This window comes from Austrofundulus limnaeus, unplaced genomic scaffold (genome assembly GCF_001266775.1).
Source record: "Austrofundulus limnaeus strain Quisiro unplaced genomic scaffold, Austrofundulus_limnaeus-1.0 Scaffold38, whole genome shotgun sequence".
Classification (NCBI taxonomy): domain Eukaryota; kingdom Metazoa; phylum Chordata; class Actinopteri; order Cyprinodontiformes; family Rivulidae; genus Austrofundulus; species Austrofundulus limnaeus.
In genome coordinates this window covers 52,472-65,728 of record NW_013952440.1, presented here as the reverse complement: position 1 = coordinate 65,728, position 13,257 = coordinate 52,472, and the positions used below count along the sequence as shown (strand labels likewise).

The 13,257-nt window shown below is 38.2% G+C and overlaps 1 protein-coding gene across 17 annotated transcripts in view; it reads right to left on the bottom strand.

Moving 5' to 3' along the window:
* Nucleotides 1-13,257, bottom strand: part of mapk8ip3 (mitogen-activated protein kinase 8 interacting protein 3) — a 40,570-nt gene that overhangs the window by 9,356 nt on the left and 17,957 nt on the right. For 3 of the 17 annotated variants that reach the window (XM_014006856.1, XM_014006849.1, XM_014006858.1), the window contains exons 5-18: nucleotides 13,168-13,191; nucleotides 11,973-12,123; nucleotides 7,262-7,493; nucleotides 7,067-7,169; nucleotides 6,801-6,919; nucleotides 6,179-6,190; nucleotides 4,995-5,012; nucleotides 4,153-4,210; nucleotides 3,917-4,069; nucleotides 3,516-3,573; nucleotides 2,463-2,614; nucleotides 2,317-2,373; nucleotides 2,042-2,209; nucleotides 1,230-1,389 (exon numbers count right to left, since the gene is read on the bottom strand). In XM_014006856.1, coding sequence (XP_013862310.1) covers nucleotides 1,230-1,389; nucleotides 2,042-2,209; nucleotides 2,317-2,373; nucleotides 2,463-2,614; nucleotides 3,516-3,573; nucleotides 3,917-4,069; nucleotides 4,153-4,210; nucleotides 4,995-5,012; nucleotides 6,179-6,190; nucleotides 6,801-6,919; nucleotides 7,067-7,169; nucleotides 7,262-7,493; nucleotides 11,973-12,123; nucleotides 13,168-13,191 — 1,465 coding nt within the window. The remainder of the gene's footprint in view (nucleotides 1-1,229; nucleotides 1,390-2,041; nucleotides 2,210-2,316; nucleotides 2,374-2,462; nucleotides 2,615-3,515; nucleotides 3,574-3,916; nucleotides 4,070-4,152; nucleotides 4,211-4,994; nucleotides 5,013-6,178; nucleotides 6,191-6,800; nucleotides 6,920-7,066; nucleotides 7,170-7,261; nucleotides 7,494-11,972; nucleotides 12,124-13,167; nucleotides 13,192-13,257) is intronic. The other 14 variants (XM_014006855.1, XM_014006860.1, XM_014006866.1 and 11 more) reach the window with 12 other exon arrangements.

The window sequence follows — 13,257 nt, the reverse complement described above, 5'->3', positions numbered from 1 at the left end:
GTAATATTTGGGGTCACAAGTTTTTGCCATGGATATTTTGTGGGTCAGAAGATAAAAAGTTTGGGAACCACTGATGTAGAGAACTAATGACCAACTCCTAATAATTTGGAGACTCTGCACGACTGACTTTAATTTTCACTTGATCTTTATCTCATCACACTGTATTGATCCGATACTCATCTTGGTATCGATACTTAGTTCGAAACGCACACCCCTACTTGTTATAATATATTTACCAAGAGAGAAAAGTCACTGAGATTGAAAATCTCATTTACAAGAGTGTCCTGGAACCAAAAAAATGCAAAGTTTCAAAAGACAAACTTTAACAACAAAAACAATTTGATCTGTTTTAAACCTGCGTGTCTTTAGTTGCTGAGGTTCAGTTCTAMCACTATTTGTTTTGCACTTTACAATAGTGATCTGGACTAGTTACAGATTAGTGCAGTCACCACTGCCTGAGGTTTCAACTACAGAATTCATGTTCCCAAAGCCTTGAAGAATTGGGATTCGTACTGGAAAGCTATCTGGTTAAAACCAGTTCTCCTCACTCTGCTGAGTGACCATCAGAATCACAACAATATGTCCATTGTGACAAAAATATGTATTGAGAAAAATGAGTTATGAACAAACTGAAATAAAGTTTCTCCCAACATGCAAACATCACCCAACTATTCACTTATTGAGCTCCTGTTTGACTTTAACTCCGCCTCAGTTTGTAGATAAAGTTTGACATCAGTTTGTTAGATTCTTCAAGAACTGTTGTTTTAAGCAAAAAGTGCATCCCTTTTGGTTCAGAAGATGTTTTTTTAAATCTTTTAATTTTAAAAATGCAACACAAGAACTTATAAAAAGCAGGTGTGTGTTTGACTTTTAATATCCTCTGTCTCATTAAATCTTTTTAGAGCAAAGAAACTATTGATCACATGAAAGTCTGGCTACTTTAGAAGAAAACCTAAAGATGTTTTGTGGATTTCAAACTTTTAAAGAGTGTATTTGGGACAAACTTATTGTTTAAAAGAATAGCTGGCGAAAGGTGTTTTGGTTTGTGGTCTTTCCATTAGGTTTACAGGTAAAACAAAGTACTGGTTTATGAAGATTTTCCTTATTTTCAGGCATTTTAACCCTTTTTTACTTTGACCTTCAGCATAAGAATTACAGTTTGCATGTTAAGCCTGGAAAAAGCTTTTAACTCTCCGWGTTTGTTTTGAAGCTTTATCGCGTGCGTTTACCTGTTTGAATCGAGACGGCACGCTCCAGCCACAGGCCTGCATGATGCCGTCGTCGCGGCGCATGTGCTCGCGCACCTGCCTGTACTGCTCCCGCCGCTGCTCTCGGCGGGCCAGCAGCGCCGAGTCACTGAGGAGAGACGCAACACCGTTACTCGCCAGTCTGGAAGCACCGGGGGGGAGGGAGGGAGGGAGAGGGAGAGAAAAGCCAAGCGTTAGCAGCCCGGCCAGCCCAGCAGCAGGAAGAAAAGAGCAAGACGAGGACGGCGCAAGCTTTTTACACGGCTTTTCTTTCAGCTCGAGCAAAGCTGTCGTTTCCATCTCTAACTAAACTGAACCTTGTGAAAGTGGAAGATTAGATGACGATGTGGGGTGGAGGTTAGTGGCTTTGACTCCTTAAAAAAATCTTGGTTTTAAAAAAGCAAAAACCAACTGAAATGTTTGATTTTATGTCTGTTTCAGATGATTTTCACAAAACTCGCAGTACATAATGACTAAAGTGTACATCAACTACTGTTGAAGTCCAATTTAAGATAGCTGCCACAGCTAATCAACCATAGCAAACATACAAAATTGCTACAGCAATCAATTTGAGAGAAAATGTGCTAAAATTTCATGTGGTAGTCGCTAAAAGTGCTGATGTATCACATGAGATTGCAAAAAGACTCCAAACCCTACATCTAAACATTTAAACAGAATAAAGCGTGACTTAATTGCAATTACGGCAACGTAAGCTACTCTGTAAGCTGCCACAAGCGAGCAGGAGTTCAGATCAGAGCAGGAAAAGGTGAAATGTTGGCTGCAGCGAGGCTCACTCTTCAGGGAAGAACTCCAGCGTGCGGTTGGAGGTGGAGATCTGACACATGGTGTGGCTGCGGCGCTGAGTCAGAGCCGGCGACGGGGACTTGTAGTGGATGTTGACGCTGTAGTACGGCCGCTTGACGGGCGGCGGGCTGGAGGACGAGCTGAAGAGACGGGCGAAGCTTCGGGGCAGAGAGAGAATCAGAGAAGGATGAGTTTAATGTTTCTGTCTGAACGAACTGTCGGCACATTCTGGTTTAGCGTCGCTTTAACGAAAGCAGAGCCTCACAACTGCCAGATGGTGGATTTCTTTTTCTCTTGGATTGGAGGACTCTCCCTGGATGCTCTGAGGAGAGAAAACAAAACTGAAAATTAATTTTTTTTTTGTACATTATATGTAAAGCGTTTAACAAGAAAAACAGAAAAAACACTCACCGAATCATCTCGGTCCACCTCACAGCTTCCTGCAGCTCCATCAGTCTCTCCTTGTACTGGTTCCTCTCCATCAGCACTCGGGCCATCTCCACCCGGGTGAACCGCCGCCGCTGGGTCATCGCCATGTCCCCGTCCTGCATGGGCGATGAAAGCTGCACACAAAACTCAAATCAATAAATAAAACAGTTCCAACTACAGAAAGGATGTACTAAAATTTTGCAATTTATTGTAAAATAGCCAAAAAAAAGCTAAAATTAGCATAAAAGTAGCAAAAACCAGCTGAAAAGGCTGAATCTAGCACAAATAAGTGGAAAGAGCACACGTTGGCTGAATTAAGCAGCAAGAAGCTGAAATTATCATAAAATGTGAATTTAGATAAAAATGCTAAAAAGTAGCTTAAATAGCTAGAATGTGACCACATGGTATGGTTGGACATGCAACATGGATGACTCATATCAAGTTTGGCGTATTTTAGCCTTTCTATGTGAAAGTTACGGCTTTCTGAAAATGTAACGGCCGGACGGACCAATGGACTGATGGATGGACGGACAGAGATCATTTCTAAGTCCCCCGCCTCGTTGAAAACGGGACAAAAAAGCAGATCCAGAAAAAAGGTGAAAAGAATTGGAAAGGTTTAACTATTTTGAAGGGTTTTAAGGATGCTGATTACTCATTTTAATGAGAACAGAAATGGCGGAAAAGGCTAAATAGTTCAAAAAGTGTAAATTGCTGAAATACAAAGACATAACTGGAATGTCCTGAAGGAGCTGAACTTTCTGATAATAAAGTGTTAAAATAGCACAAAAACTGTGAAACGAGATATGTGCTGGAAAACATGCGGCAGAAAAACGGATCAACGCAGTTTAATGAATGCTTCATTGAATTCACACAATAATTGTTCGTGAAATTTGGACCATTTTACTGTAAATACACTTACAATTATCAAGCTATTCAGTCAAAAGTAGTTTTCTAACAAAGCTTTACTAAAAACCTTTATTTCCCCCACAAATTCAAAGTTTATGTGTCAGAGCAGAAAAAGTCATTTGAACTCACCTCGTCGCCCGTTTCATCCTTGGAGTCCCGAGACGCACWGAGAGCTTCAGCTCTTAACCTGAAGCCAGGAACAGAATGAACAAAATGACAGGTGGAAGTCTTCATTTCTGCTTTTAGGCATGACAAGGAGTGGATGATGTTAGATACATTTTGCTTAAATTGGAAACTGCATTTTTGTTGAACAAGCTGGGGCTCTGTGAATTTTGTACTCATGTTTCGTTTCTTGCATCAGTTCCCAGGACAAATCTGTGACTTTAAAGTTTTTAGAGCTGACCTACAGGTCAACAGCTACTTGAAGGTTTTTTTGGTTTTTGTTTCTTTTTTTAACTCTGTCATCTGAGGCTTCCTGACAGACATGTCTGTATCAAATGAAAAAGGTTTGGGTTGTTTGTTTGTTTCACCTCTTCAGCTCCTCTTCCAGCTCCTTCACCCTGGCGTCCACCTTGTTCTTGGACTGCCGCACYGCCTCCAGCTCCTCCCTCAGCACCTCCTGCTCGCTCGAAAGCTCGTCCACTTTGGCAATGAGGTCATTTTTCACAATATTCAGAGCGTTTCTATCAAACAGCAGAAAGACATTAAGATTTACCGGAAAAGGTACATATGAGCATTTTTTTTAAATCTCCCTTGTTGTTCTTACTTGGTCTCAAGAAGCTGTTTGTTCTCCGTCAGCAGGTTCTCCACCTCCTTTCCCATCCCTGAAACACACCTCACATTCATGTCATCTCAGAGAAAACAATGTCTCCAGTCCATCAACTCAAAACCTGAACACTTTCCTCTCCAATCATACCGCACTCAGCGCAGTTTAGGAACAATAATATCAAAGTAAAAGGTGACGATTTAATGCAAATCCAAATTATCTGATTATTTCAGAGGATCTCTAATTATCACCCAGGCTGAAGTGGGCAAAGAAAATGAAATGTGGTTAAATAATTGGAAAATTCAAAAGAAGAAATGACCTGAGAAACAACCTCAGACTTTTTGGATCAGAATAAACATAAACACGCAGAATGAAAAGTTCATCATCATACTCAACCTAATTTAATTTGACGTAATTAATTATGGTAAATCAGAAAATAAAGAAAATCAGCTCAACTGAAAGCAGAAAAACACGGAAACTGTAAGCAAAACGGGAGCAAGAGCGTGTAAAATGACAACAAAACAAAAAACGCCAAGAAGAGCTTACATTATTCCAAATGAGCAATATAATTTACTAATTATGGCCACCTATCTCTTTAGGGTTATGTTATTCTGGGATGTCTCAGTAACAAACAAAATAAAGTTTGTAGAATCCAGCAGACTTTAACAAGCGAACAGCCAGTTCATGCGCGCGTATTTGCTTCAGCTTGTTGTTGACAAGGATGAAAAAACTGCAGGCATGAAAACAGAAACAAGGCGGCAGCGAGGAGACGGTCGTAAGATGAGCCGGGAGTGAGGGAACAAGCAAAAAGTGAGGAGGAGTGAAGAAACAGAGCGTCTTACCGAAGAAATCATCTCGAACTGGAGGCAGAAGGAGAAGAAAGTGAAGGGGAGAAGTAAAAAAAAGGGAAGATTAGAGACAGGAAGAGAGGGAACGTAAGAGAAGATGCATAAAAAAGAAGCTTCTAAGCGACTAATAAATGATTTATTACTACCTCATTAAATGTTTTGTTAGATCAACAGATTAATGTCTGGAGTCAGTCCAATTCAAGATGGCCGCCAAAGCTAATCAAATTGTTTTAAACATTTGGTTTGACTGCATTTTAAACAGTCATTGTTTAAATGATTTAATAATATTTTGATTTCATTATATAAAGTTTGCAGAGGAGACAGTTGTAAAAACTGTTCACATCTTGTCAAATAATTGTGGCAACATCTACGATAGCTTTAAAAAAATCTAAAAATTCCCTTCTGAAAGGTCAGGTTTTAATGTGCGCAACATGTATTGTGCTAGTTACAATAAATAAAAACACTTTAAGAATATCATCTATATTGAGGGGGACTTATAGTAGGGGTGCAACAATACAGAAAATTCACGATTYGGTTCTTTTTACTACTTTAGTCTCAAGATTCGATATTTTTTGATTCACAAAAGATACATTTCCAAGCCCTTCTAAACTTCTAATTTAGTGAAATTAATTATGAACATTTGTTTAACCTCAAAAGTCCAGTTTTTAAATTAAATGTTGCTGAAACAGCAAGTTTCTCAGTGGATCTGCGCTCGACAATGAAGCCTAGGTTGAGCAGTCGAACACAGATCCACTGATCCTTTAACACAGAGCGTCTTCAGAAGACGAGATGAAAAAATAAAATAAATCTTTTTATTTAGATACAAGTGTGTATTGAACCTAAAGCAGTGTACTGAACAATTTGATACAGATGTATTGTTGCACCCCTACTAATTAAGATTTAGACGAAACCAAAACGTTTTTAATTACATCAAGCTGTGAGATGTTAGGACAAATTAGCTAYTGCTGTCATTAAAAACATTTACAAGTTGGTGTAAATCAGCTGAACAGATTTACAAATTTCTATTCACTTAATGAAGCCTCTAATTAGCAACGTATGCTAACGGTTAGTACTACTTTGTAATCTGTGCACACAGAATAATATCTGCTCTGAAATGTTGAGTTTAGAGAACAGTGCTGAAAGAGCGAAAGAAAATGATACCAAGACAAGATACACACCTGAAAACTCGCCTACGGGTTTCACCGGCAGAAGCACATAAAAGAAAAAGAAAAAAAAAAACATAAATGAGTGAGAAGTTAACAGATGGGTCAGCGAGATGGGCCAAATTTAAAACAGCACATGCCTAAAATAAAGTCAATGATTAAAACCAGGGAATACACTCCCCTGACAAATACAACAGTAAATAAACAAAAATCACATATAGATGAAAAAACACACAAAACACAATCTATTAAATATAAAGAAAAACAACTACATAAGTGAGTTATAAAAGGGACTGCATGAGGTTGTGGCTGCAACTTGTGAGTGTGAGACTGTACAAATTTAGGGGTGATGGTGAGGGGGGGGTGCTTCAGCCTGACATGCAGGGAAAGAATCAGTGCAGCAACACATTCACAGCATCACAAGCAGCTGCTTTTCCTCCACAGTTCTGCAAAAAAAAAAAAAAAGTACAAAACGCCGCCTCACAGACATCTGCTCCATTTCAAATTATTTCTTTATTTTTGTTYTCGAGCTCTTAACTCAAAATGAAACACGTTGGCCAAAAAGAGCAGATGAAAGCATTGAGGGCTGCGGATAAGAACCTCGTGAAGTGAAAACCGGCGAGGATCAGGGCCGTACCTAACAGCTCGGCTCCTGCGTCCACGTCCCCGATGATGTCCGATTTGGCGTCTTTGATCTCGTGGTAGAGAGAGTCGGTGTTGATGCCAAAAGCCTCGTTGACGATGCCCTGAGAGGGGCTGAGAGACACACAGAGTGGGATTTTTTTAAAAGACGGTGGGTATGAAATCATGCATGATTTTTTTATTTCATGTGCAAAATCAGCAAAATGGTGTTAATGATGTCATTTCTCCTGGTGTGAGACATGTAGTTTGTTGCTTTGGTACCTGTTTCCTCCTCCGTACACTCGAGGATCCACACACATGTCCAGCTCAGGTGTGGAATCAATAATTTCCTGAAATTCCGACCATTCGTCACTGCTGCCCATCCCTGGAAACACACAACAGTTTCATGAATAATCCTCTGGGTTTCTTAAAAACCTTTAACCAGCAAAGTGTTTTTTTTTTGTGACATCATCTTACCGATGCTGACGTTCCTGGTTTCCTGGGAAACCTGCACCTCCATGTTCCGGCTGAGACGCTTGCCATTTTTCCTGCGGTTCCCGGAGCGCGTCTTGTCGAACTCGGAGGGCGGGAAGAAGCCGTCTTTGATGGGGGTGACGGTGGCAGAGGGCACGGAGGAGGTGGGCGTGTTGGCGTTGCTGCCTGTGCTGCTGGGTGTGACYGCCACCGAGTCCGACTCTGACCCGTCCTCCTTCAGGGGCGGAGAGGAAGCAACGACGTGAAATCAAAACAAAACACAACATAAGCATCACTAATGCATGAAACAATCAAAAAAAAAAAAAAACTAATATCAGCTGCACGAGCCACTGGCCTTACTGCTTTGAAGTTCATAATCTGAAGTTTTTGTTTTTATGGTAACTGTCATAATGCTGTCATAAATATGACATAAATGTCATGAACTTGGTATGGCATCTAGTTATTTGGAAGATAGAAAACAATTTGTRCAAATAAATAATGTAAGATCTGAGTTTTGTAACATCGCATGTGGAGTGCCGCAGGGTCCCATTCTCTGACCTCAGTTATTTGTTTTGTATGTGAGCAATTTGGTCAATGTGTCGGGACTTTTTAGTTGTGTTCTATTTGCGGATGACACAACATTATTATTATTATTATTATTTAGAACAAATTTTGGAGATCGTACAGACAGAATTTGTGAAAATACAAWGTTGGTTTCAACTAAATAAATTATCATTAAACTTGGACAAAACAAACTAAATGATTTTCTGTAACAATAAGAGAACTATAGATGTTTCATTTAAAACTGATGATGTTGAGATCTGTAGAGTCAGCGAAATGAAGTTTTTAGGTGTTATCATTGATGAAAAACTGACATGGAAAAATCATATAAATAATTTAAGAACAGAAATAGCCAAATCTATCAGAGTCCTGYATAAAGTAAAAGAACTGTTCAATGATAAAGCACTATTTATGTTGTATAATGCTATAATTGTTCCACATTTAATTTACTGTATTGAAGTCTGGGGTAAAGCTCGCAAAACTATCACAAAATCTATTTTTATTTTACAGAAAAGAGCTATAAGAATTATCACTAAAAATTACAGTCATCCATATTATTTTATAAATTGAAATTATTAAAATTCTATGATTTGGTCGATTATAATATTTTGCTGTTAATGTACAGACCTCATAAAGGTGTGTTACCTTCCAACATTCAAGTAAATTTTGTTAAAAGAGAGCTCTTATTATCTTAAGGGAATCGAAATGTTTGTGAAACCCTGGTTTTGTACGAGCCTGAAGGAGTGAACCACTTTAATCCAGGGAATAAGTTTGTGGAACAGACTAGAAGATGAGTTTAAAAATGCCAGRTCCTTGTATGTATTAAAGAGAATGATAAAATCTAGTATTCTGAAAAAATATGGAGAAGCATAAGTGAATTAATGCTAATTGTTGTTTTGAGTTGGTGTTTTAAATTTAGCTTTGTTTTTAGTTTTTTGTGTGTTTTTAGTTGTTTTGATTGTTGTTGTAATTTACTTTTATTTTGAACATATTTTAGGTTTAATGAAGGGGCAGAAATTATAAGATTCATTCTTCTTCTGCTGCCTTTCATTTTATTTATATTTTATTTTAATTGCATGTTTTTTTTGTTGTGTATTGTTACAAATAAAAATGAATAAATGATTAAAAAAAACTTAAATTAGTCCTCATGAACGTTTATACTTGTTGTCATTAAGTGTCATTCGGTAAATTATGACACTTTTAATGCAAAGTTTACATTGTCTTTGTTATGACAACTTGATATTAACCAAGACAAAAAATGTCTTGACAAGTTAGAGTATTTATAAGCACTTGTCAGTGTAATGACACTTAAYGACATCTTTATAACTAGTCTAAAATGTTCCACTTTACTTGAGGTAGGGGAAAATATTAATGAAATATAWTGGTCTCATGACAGCCAAAGTTAAGACTAACAACAAATGACAGTGTAATAAAATGTCCAAGTTGACACTTAATAGCTTTTATAATAACCTATGATTTCTTGGTTGATGTGAAGTTGTCATAACAAAGACATTTTAAACAATGTCAACTTTGCATTAAAAGTGTCATAATTTACCAAATGACACTTAATGACAACAGTCATAAAGATTCATGAGGACTAATTTAAGTTCACGACAGTTATGTCATATTTATGACAGTGTCGTGACAGTCTTAGGCACACCCCTCAAATAAAGTGTTACCGTTTTGATATTAAAGCAAATTGTGTTTTGTCATTGAACTTTTGCTTAAAGAAACATGTGTTATGTTGACTTCCTTGATTTTGCTTCCTGATTGTAAGAGTATAAGATAAGCTATAAAGTTTTTCTGATGTTTTATCTTTTTTTAAATTTAGAACTTCCTGTTGGATTAAAAGCAGCTTGATTTTTCTTCTAATTGGTATCAAGATACATTTTAAAAAGGGGTGGAAYTAGAGGGGCGGTCGGACTGGCAAGAGCCAACACTGGCACCTGAGTGGCCAGCCCAGGTGTCACCAGTTAGGGCAAAAAAAGGAGTACGTATGTGTCAAGCAGCTGTTTTGTCTGGTGTAGAAAGAACCTGTCAGTGTGTGAAAAACAAAGTTTTCTGAACCACTGAATTAAAATAAAGCAACARTTGTGTGTGATAGTTAATAAAAACTGGGTGACATCTAGTGGCCAGTCTGTAACATAGTAATTACATTAATGGAACATGAGAAACTTTGACGTGGACTGCCATGTCGGTGCAACTTTAAATTWAAAATTTAACTGGACTACAGGTGATTGTAGCTTCCACCACAACACATTTCATCTCAATATAGCTAAAAGTAGCTGAGTTGTAGCCATTTAAATTTAGAAATTTAAAAATTAGCATCAGCATTAACAATAAGCTGAAATCGAGATAAGCCACCAGCAGGAGTTTGTTCATTTTTTGTTACACTACAACAAATTTCAGCTCATAAGTCTTAAAATGGCTGAATTATAGCCATGTAAAGTTAGCTCTAGTGGCCATGTTGAATTTTTGATTAGCATTTAGAAGTAGGTAAAGATTGTTTTTGGCTACTACTAATTTTTAGTTTTATCTAAAAATAGCTGACTTGTAGTTCTTTGTAAATATTAGCATTAGGGGTAAGCTTGAAATTATGACTAGCATTTGTTTCGGATCATTTTCATTTGTGATCRCATAAAATTTTAGCTCAGTATTTCTTAAAACAACTGAATTAGAGACATTTGCAATTTGCTGTGGCAGCCATCTTGAATTTTCWTATCAAGAGTAGTTCTTTTATTTGTATGTATCCCCCCTAGAAAACGCCTTGGCCACCCCTGTGCCAAAAAGTCTAGCTCCTCCCCTGATTTTCAGAGCTTTAACCTCAGGTAAAGCTTCGCCCTTTCAGGACCTTGTTACACCTGCTCTGTTCAGGAACACAGAGTGGTTTCTGTTGTCCCAGATCAGCTCACCCTCTTTCTTTTCTKGCTTTGTTAAGGCTTTGCTTTGAAACTGCCCGCAAATTCCCACAAAACTTGAACGTCTAACTCAGCAGACTGAAAACGCTCGGCTTTGATCTGTTCCAGAATACCGTGGTCCAATCAGATGTCAATGCAGYGAAAACAAATCCACAAGCAGTGGTTTTTAAACTGCGTCAGGAGGAAAGAATCTCAGGAAGTAAAACAAACTAACTTTTTTTCTCATCTAGAGACCGATTTCTGTAAAACATTTCAGTTTCTCATTTATTTTCTCTCTCTTTAATCTTGTCTTCATATTACCATCACTGTCATAGGGATGGTGTTAAGTCCATGACTTCGTGCAATAGCTCAGATATTTTGATGTGTGGTTATGTGGAAAGGTTATGAACTATTAATATCTTACCTGTTATACATAGCTCTTTGAAAGATCTCAGTTTGAAAAAAAAAATAAACAGTGAATAATTCTGACAGGGTTGATAAGCTAATGGCTAATCCTGGCAAGGCCAAACAACACATCACAGTCAGTTTTTCATTACAGGTATTTATGTAAAATTTTGAGGTTATTTGCGAGCATAAGTATCAAAAGAAGAAGCTAGCTGTAGCCACTTCTAAAACAAATAAAAAGATGGTTTTATAAAAAAAAACACGTTTTTGTTAAGGCTAAAGATGGCAGCAATCCACTTTGGTATTGGCCTCGCACATTAGCTCATCATTGTAGAGTTCACAGAGCTATCTACAACAGGTAAGATATTAACTGTTCTTAACCTTTTTCACAGATCGCCCACTTCATGATTCAAATTTTGTAAGTGGGTTTTCCTCACTTACAAAATGTTTATTTTATACTAGTTGGCTACAAAAATAAAATGTAGCAAACAAATATTTATTACACGACTAAAGTGTAAATTTGAGCTTTAACTTGTGTAACCACAAAGACAAACAGCAACAGATGGTAAAAGCTCAACAATAACAGTAAAAAAAAGTCACACTGTTACAAAGAAAAGTGCATGAAGAAAATAATTAAAAATAAAACGTAGCACGGTTCCTGCTTGTTTCAGTCAGTTCATTTTAAGAGGTTTGATTTCCTGTCAAGATGCTTCAAAATGATTTTCTGAAACGTGACACAAGCAGGTGTGGGTGGAGAGGGGGTCTGCGTGGGTGTGGTTGCCCCCTCCCCCTTCCACTCCCCAGGCTGCAAGTTGTGAAGGAGGGGGAGTGGGGGCCCCAGTCGGTCCCACCTGATAGGCAGAGCTGAAGGTGGATTGGCTGAGCTCGCTGACCTGCCACATGTCTTTCCCGGGCATCATCCTAGCCCCCCCGAGACCCCCACGTACCATGCCGTCGCCGCTGGGGTACAGGCTCAACGAAGGCGGGCGCTCCGCTTTGCTGCTGGTAGAGGAGACACAGAGGAGGGGAGGAAAGTGACGTTAGACCCACTGCAGGCCTCCGCTCATCTTTTCATGCTTTAGATGCAAAACCACCCAGAAAACATCCTAACATCCCTAACTACTGAATGCTCCCTTTAATATTGACTGTAGAGAAATGACATCATATCTACAGAAAAACAAATCCTATCGTTTACAGTTTACTTAAAACTGCACCAGGAAACAAAAACACAAGACGTGCCCATTCACACGCTGAGCTTTTTTATTGGCAATAATCTGCTAAATCTGTTTAATCAGTTTAATCAAACCAAACCCCCGAGAAACAGACAAACATATTATCACAAGCCACACAATATCATGGAGAAAGAGGAAAGGTAGATAAAGAAACCTGGGTGCACGCCTTTTTTATAACTTTAAGGCATTCCTTGTTTTTTGTTATTGTATTCATGATAATAAAATATTAAGCCAAATGCATGAGGGGATCTGTTTTAACTGCAGCATGCAAAGGTCTGAGCACCACTTGTAGGKCTTATCTCTTGTTGTCAAAACTGGAGCATGAAAAAAAAAACTGTCATTGTGAAGCAGTGGGGTGGGGGGGTAAAATTAAACGTGTTCAGATTCAGATTTGCTTTATTGTCATTCAAACATAACATCAGGGATGCAACGCAGAATGAAATTTGCAGTTAAGAACACCCATCCAAGAAAACACACTTAATGTTTATGTTTCTACAAGAAAAAAAGAAAGAAAGAAAAGAAATTTTCTCAAGAGAGAGAGAAGTTTGAACTTGGCAGTTTCAAAATCCTTTCCAATCTGTGAAATTATCTAAAGGTGAACTGCTTTTTTGTATTTCCATTACTTTAAGCCATCCATGAAAATTAAAACACTCTTTTTGTGGTGCCCAAAGTTTCACATGCTGCAGTGTTGGAGCGTACCAAAAAAAAAAAAAAAAAAAACAAGGAAAGGATTATCATCAGTTCTTAGTCATGTTTTCAATCCAAGCAGGTCAGTTTAGAAGAGAAAAGTGGGACTGGACCCTGTTGGATTTACCTTTTCCTCCATGTGTGGCGTTGACTGTGCAAACAGAGAACCAGCGGGACAAACAAGACAGACACAGATTAGAGACAAGAGACTGGAATG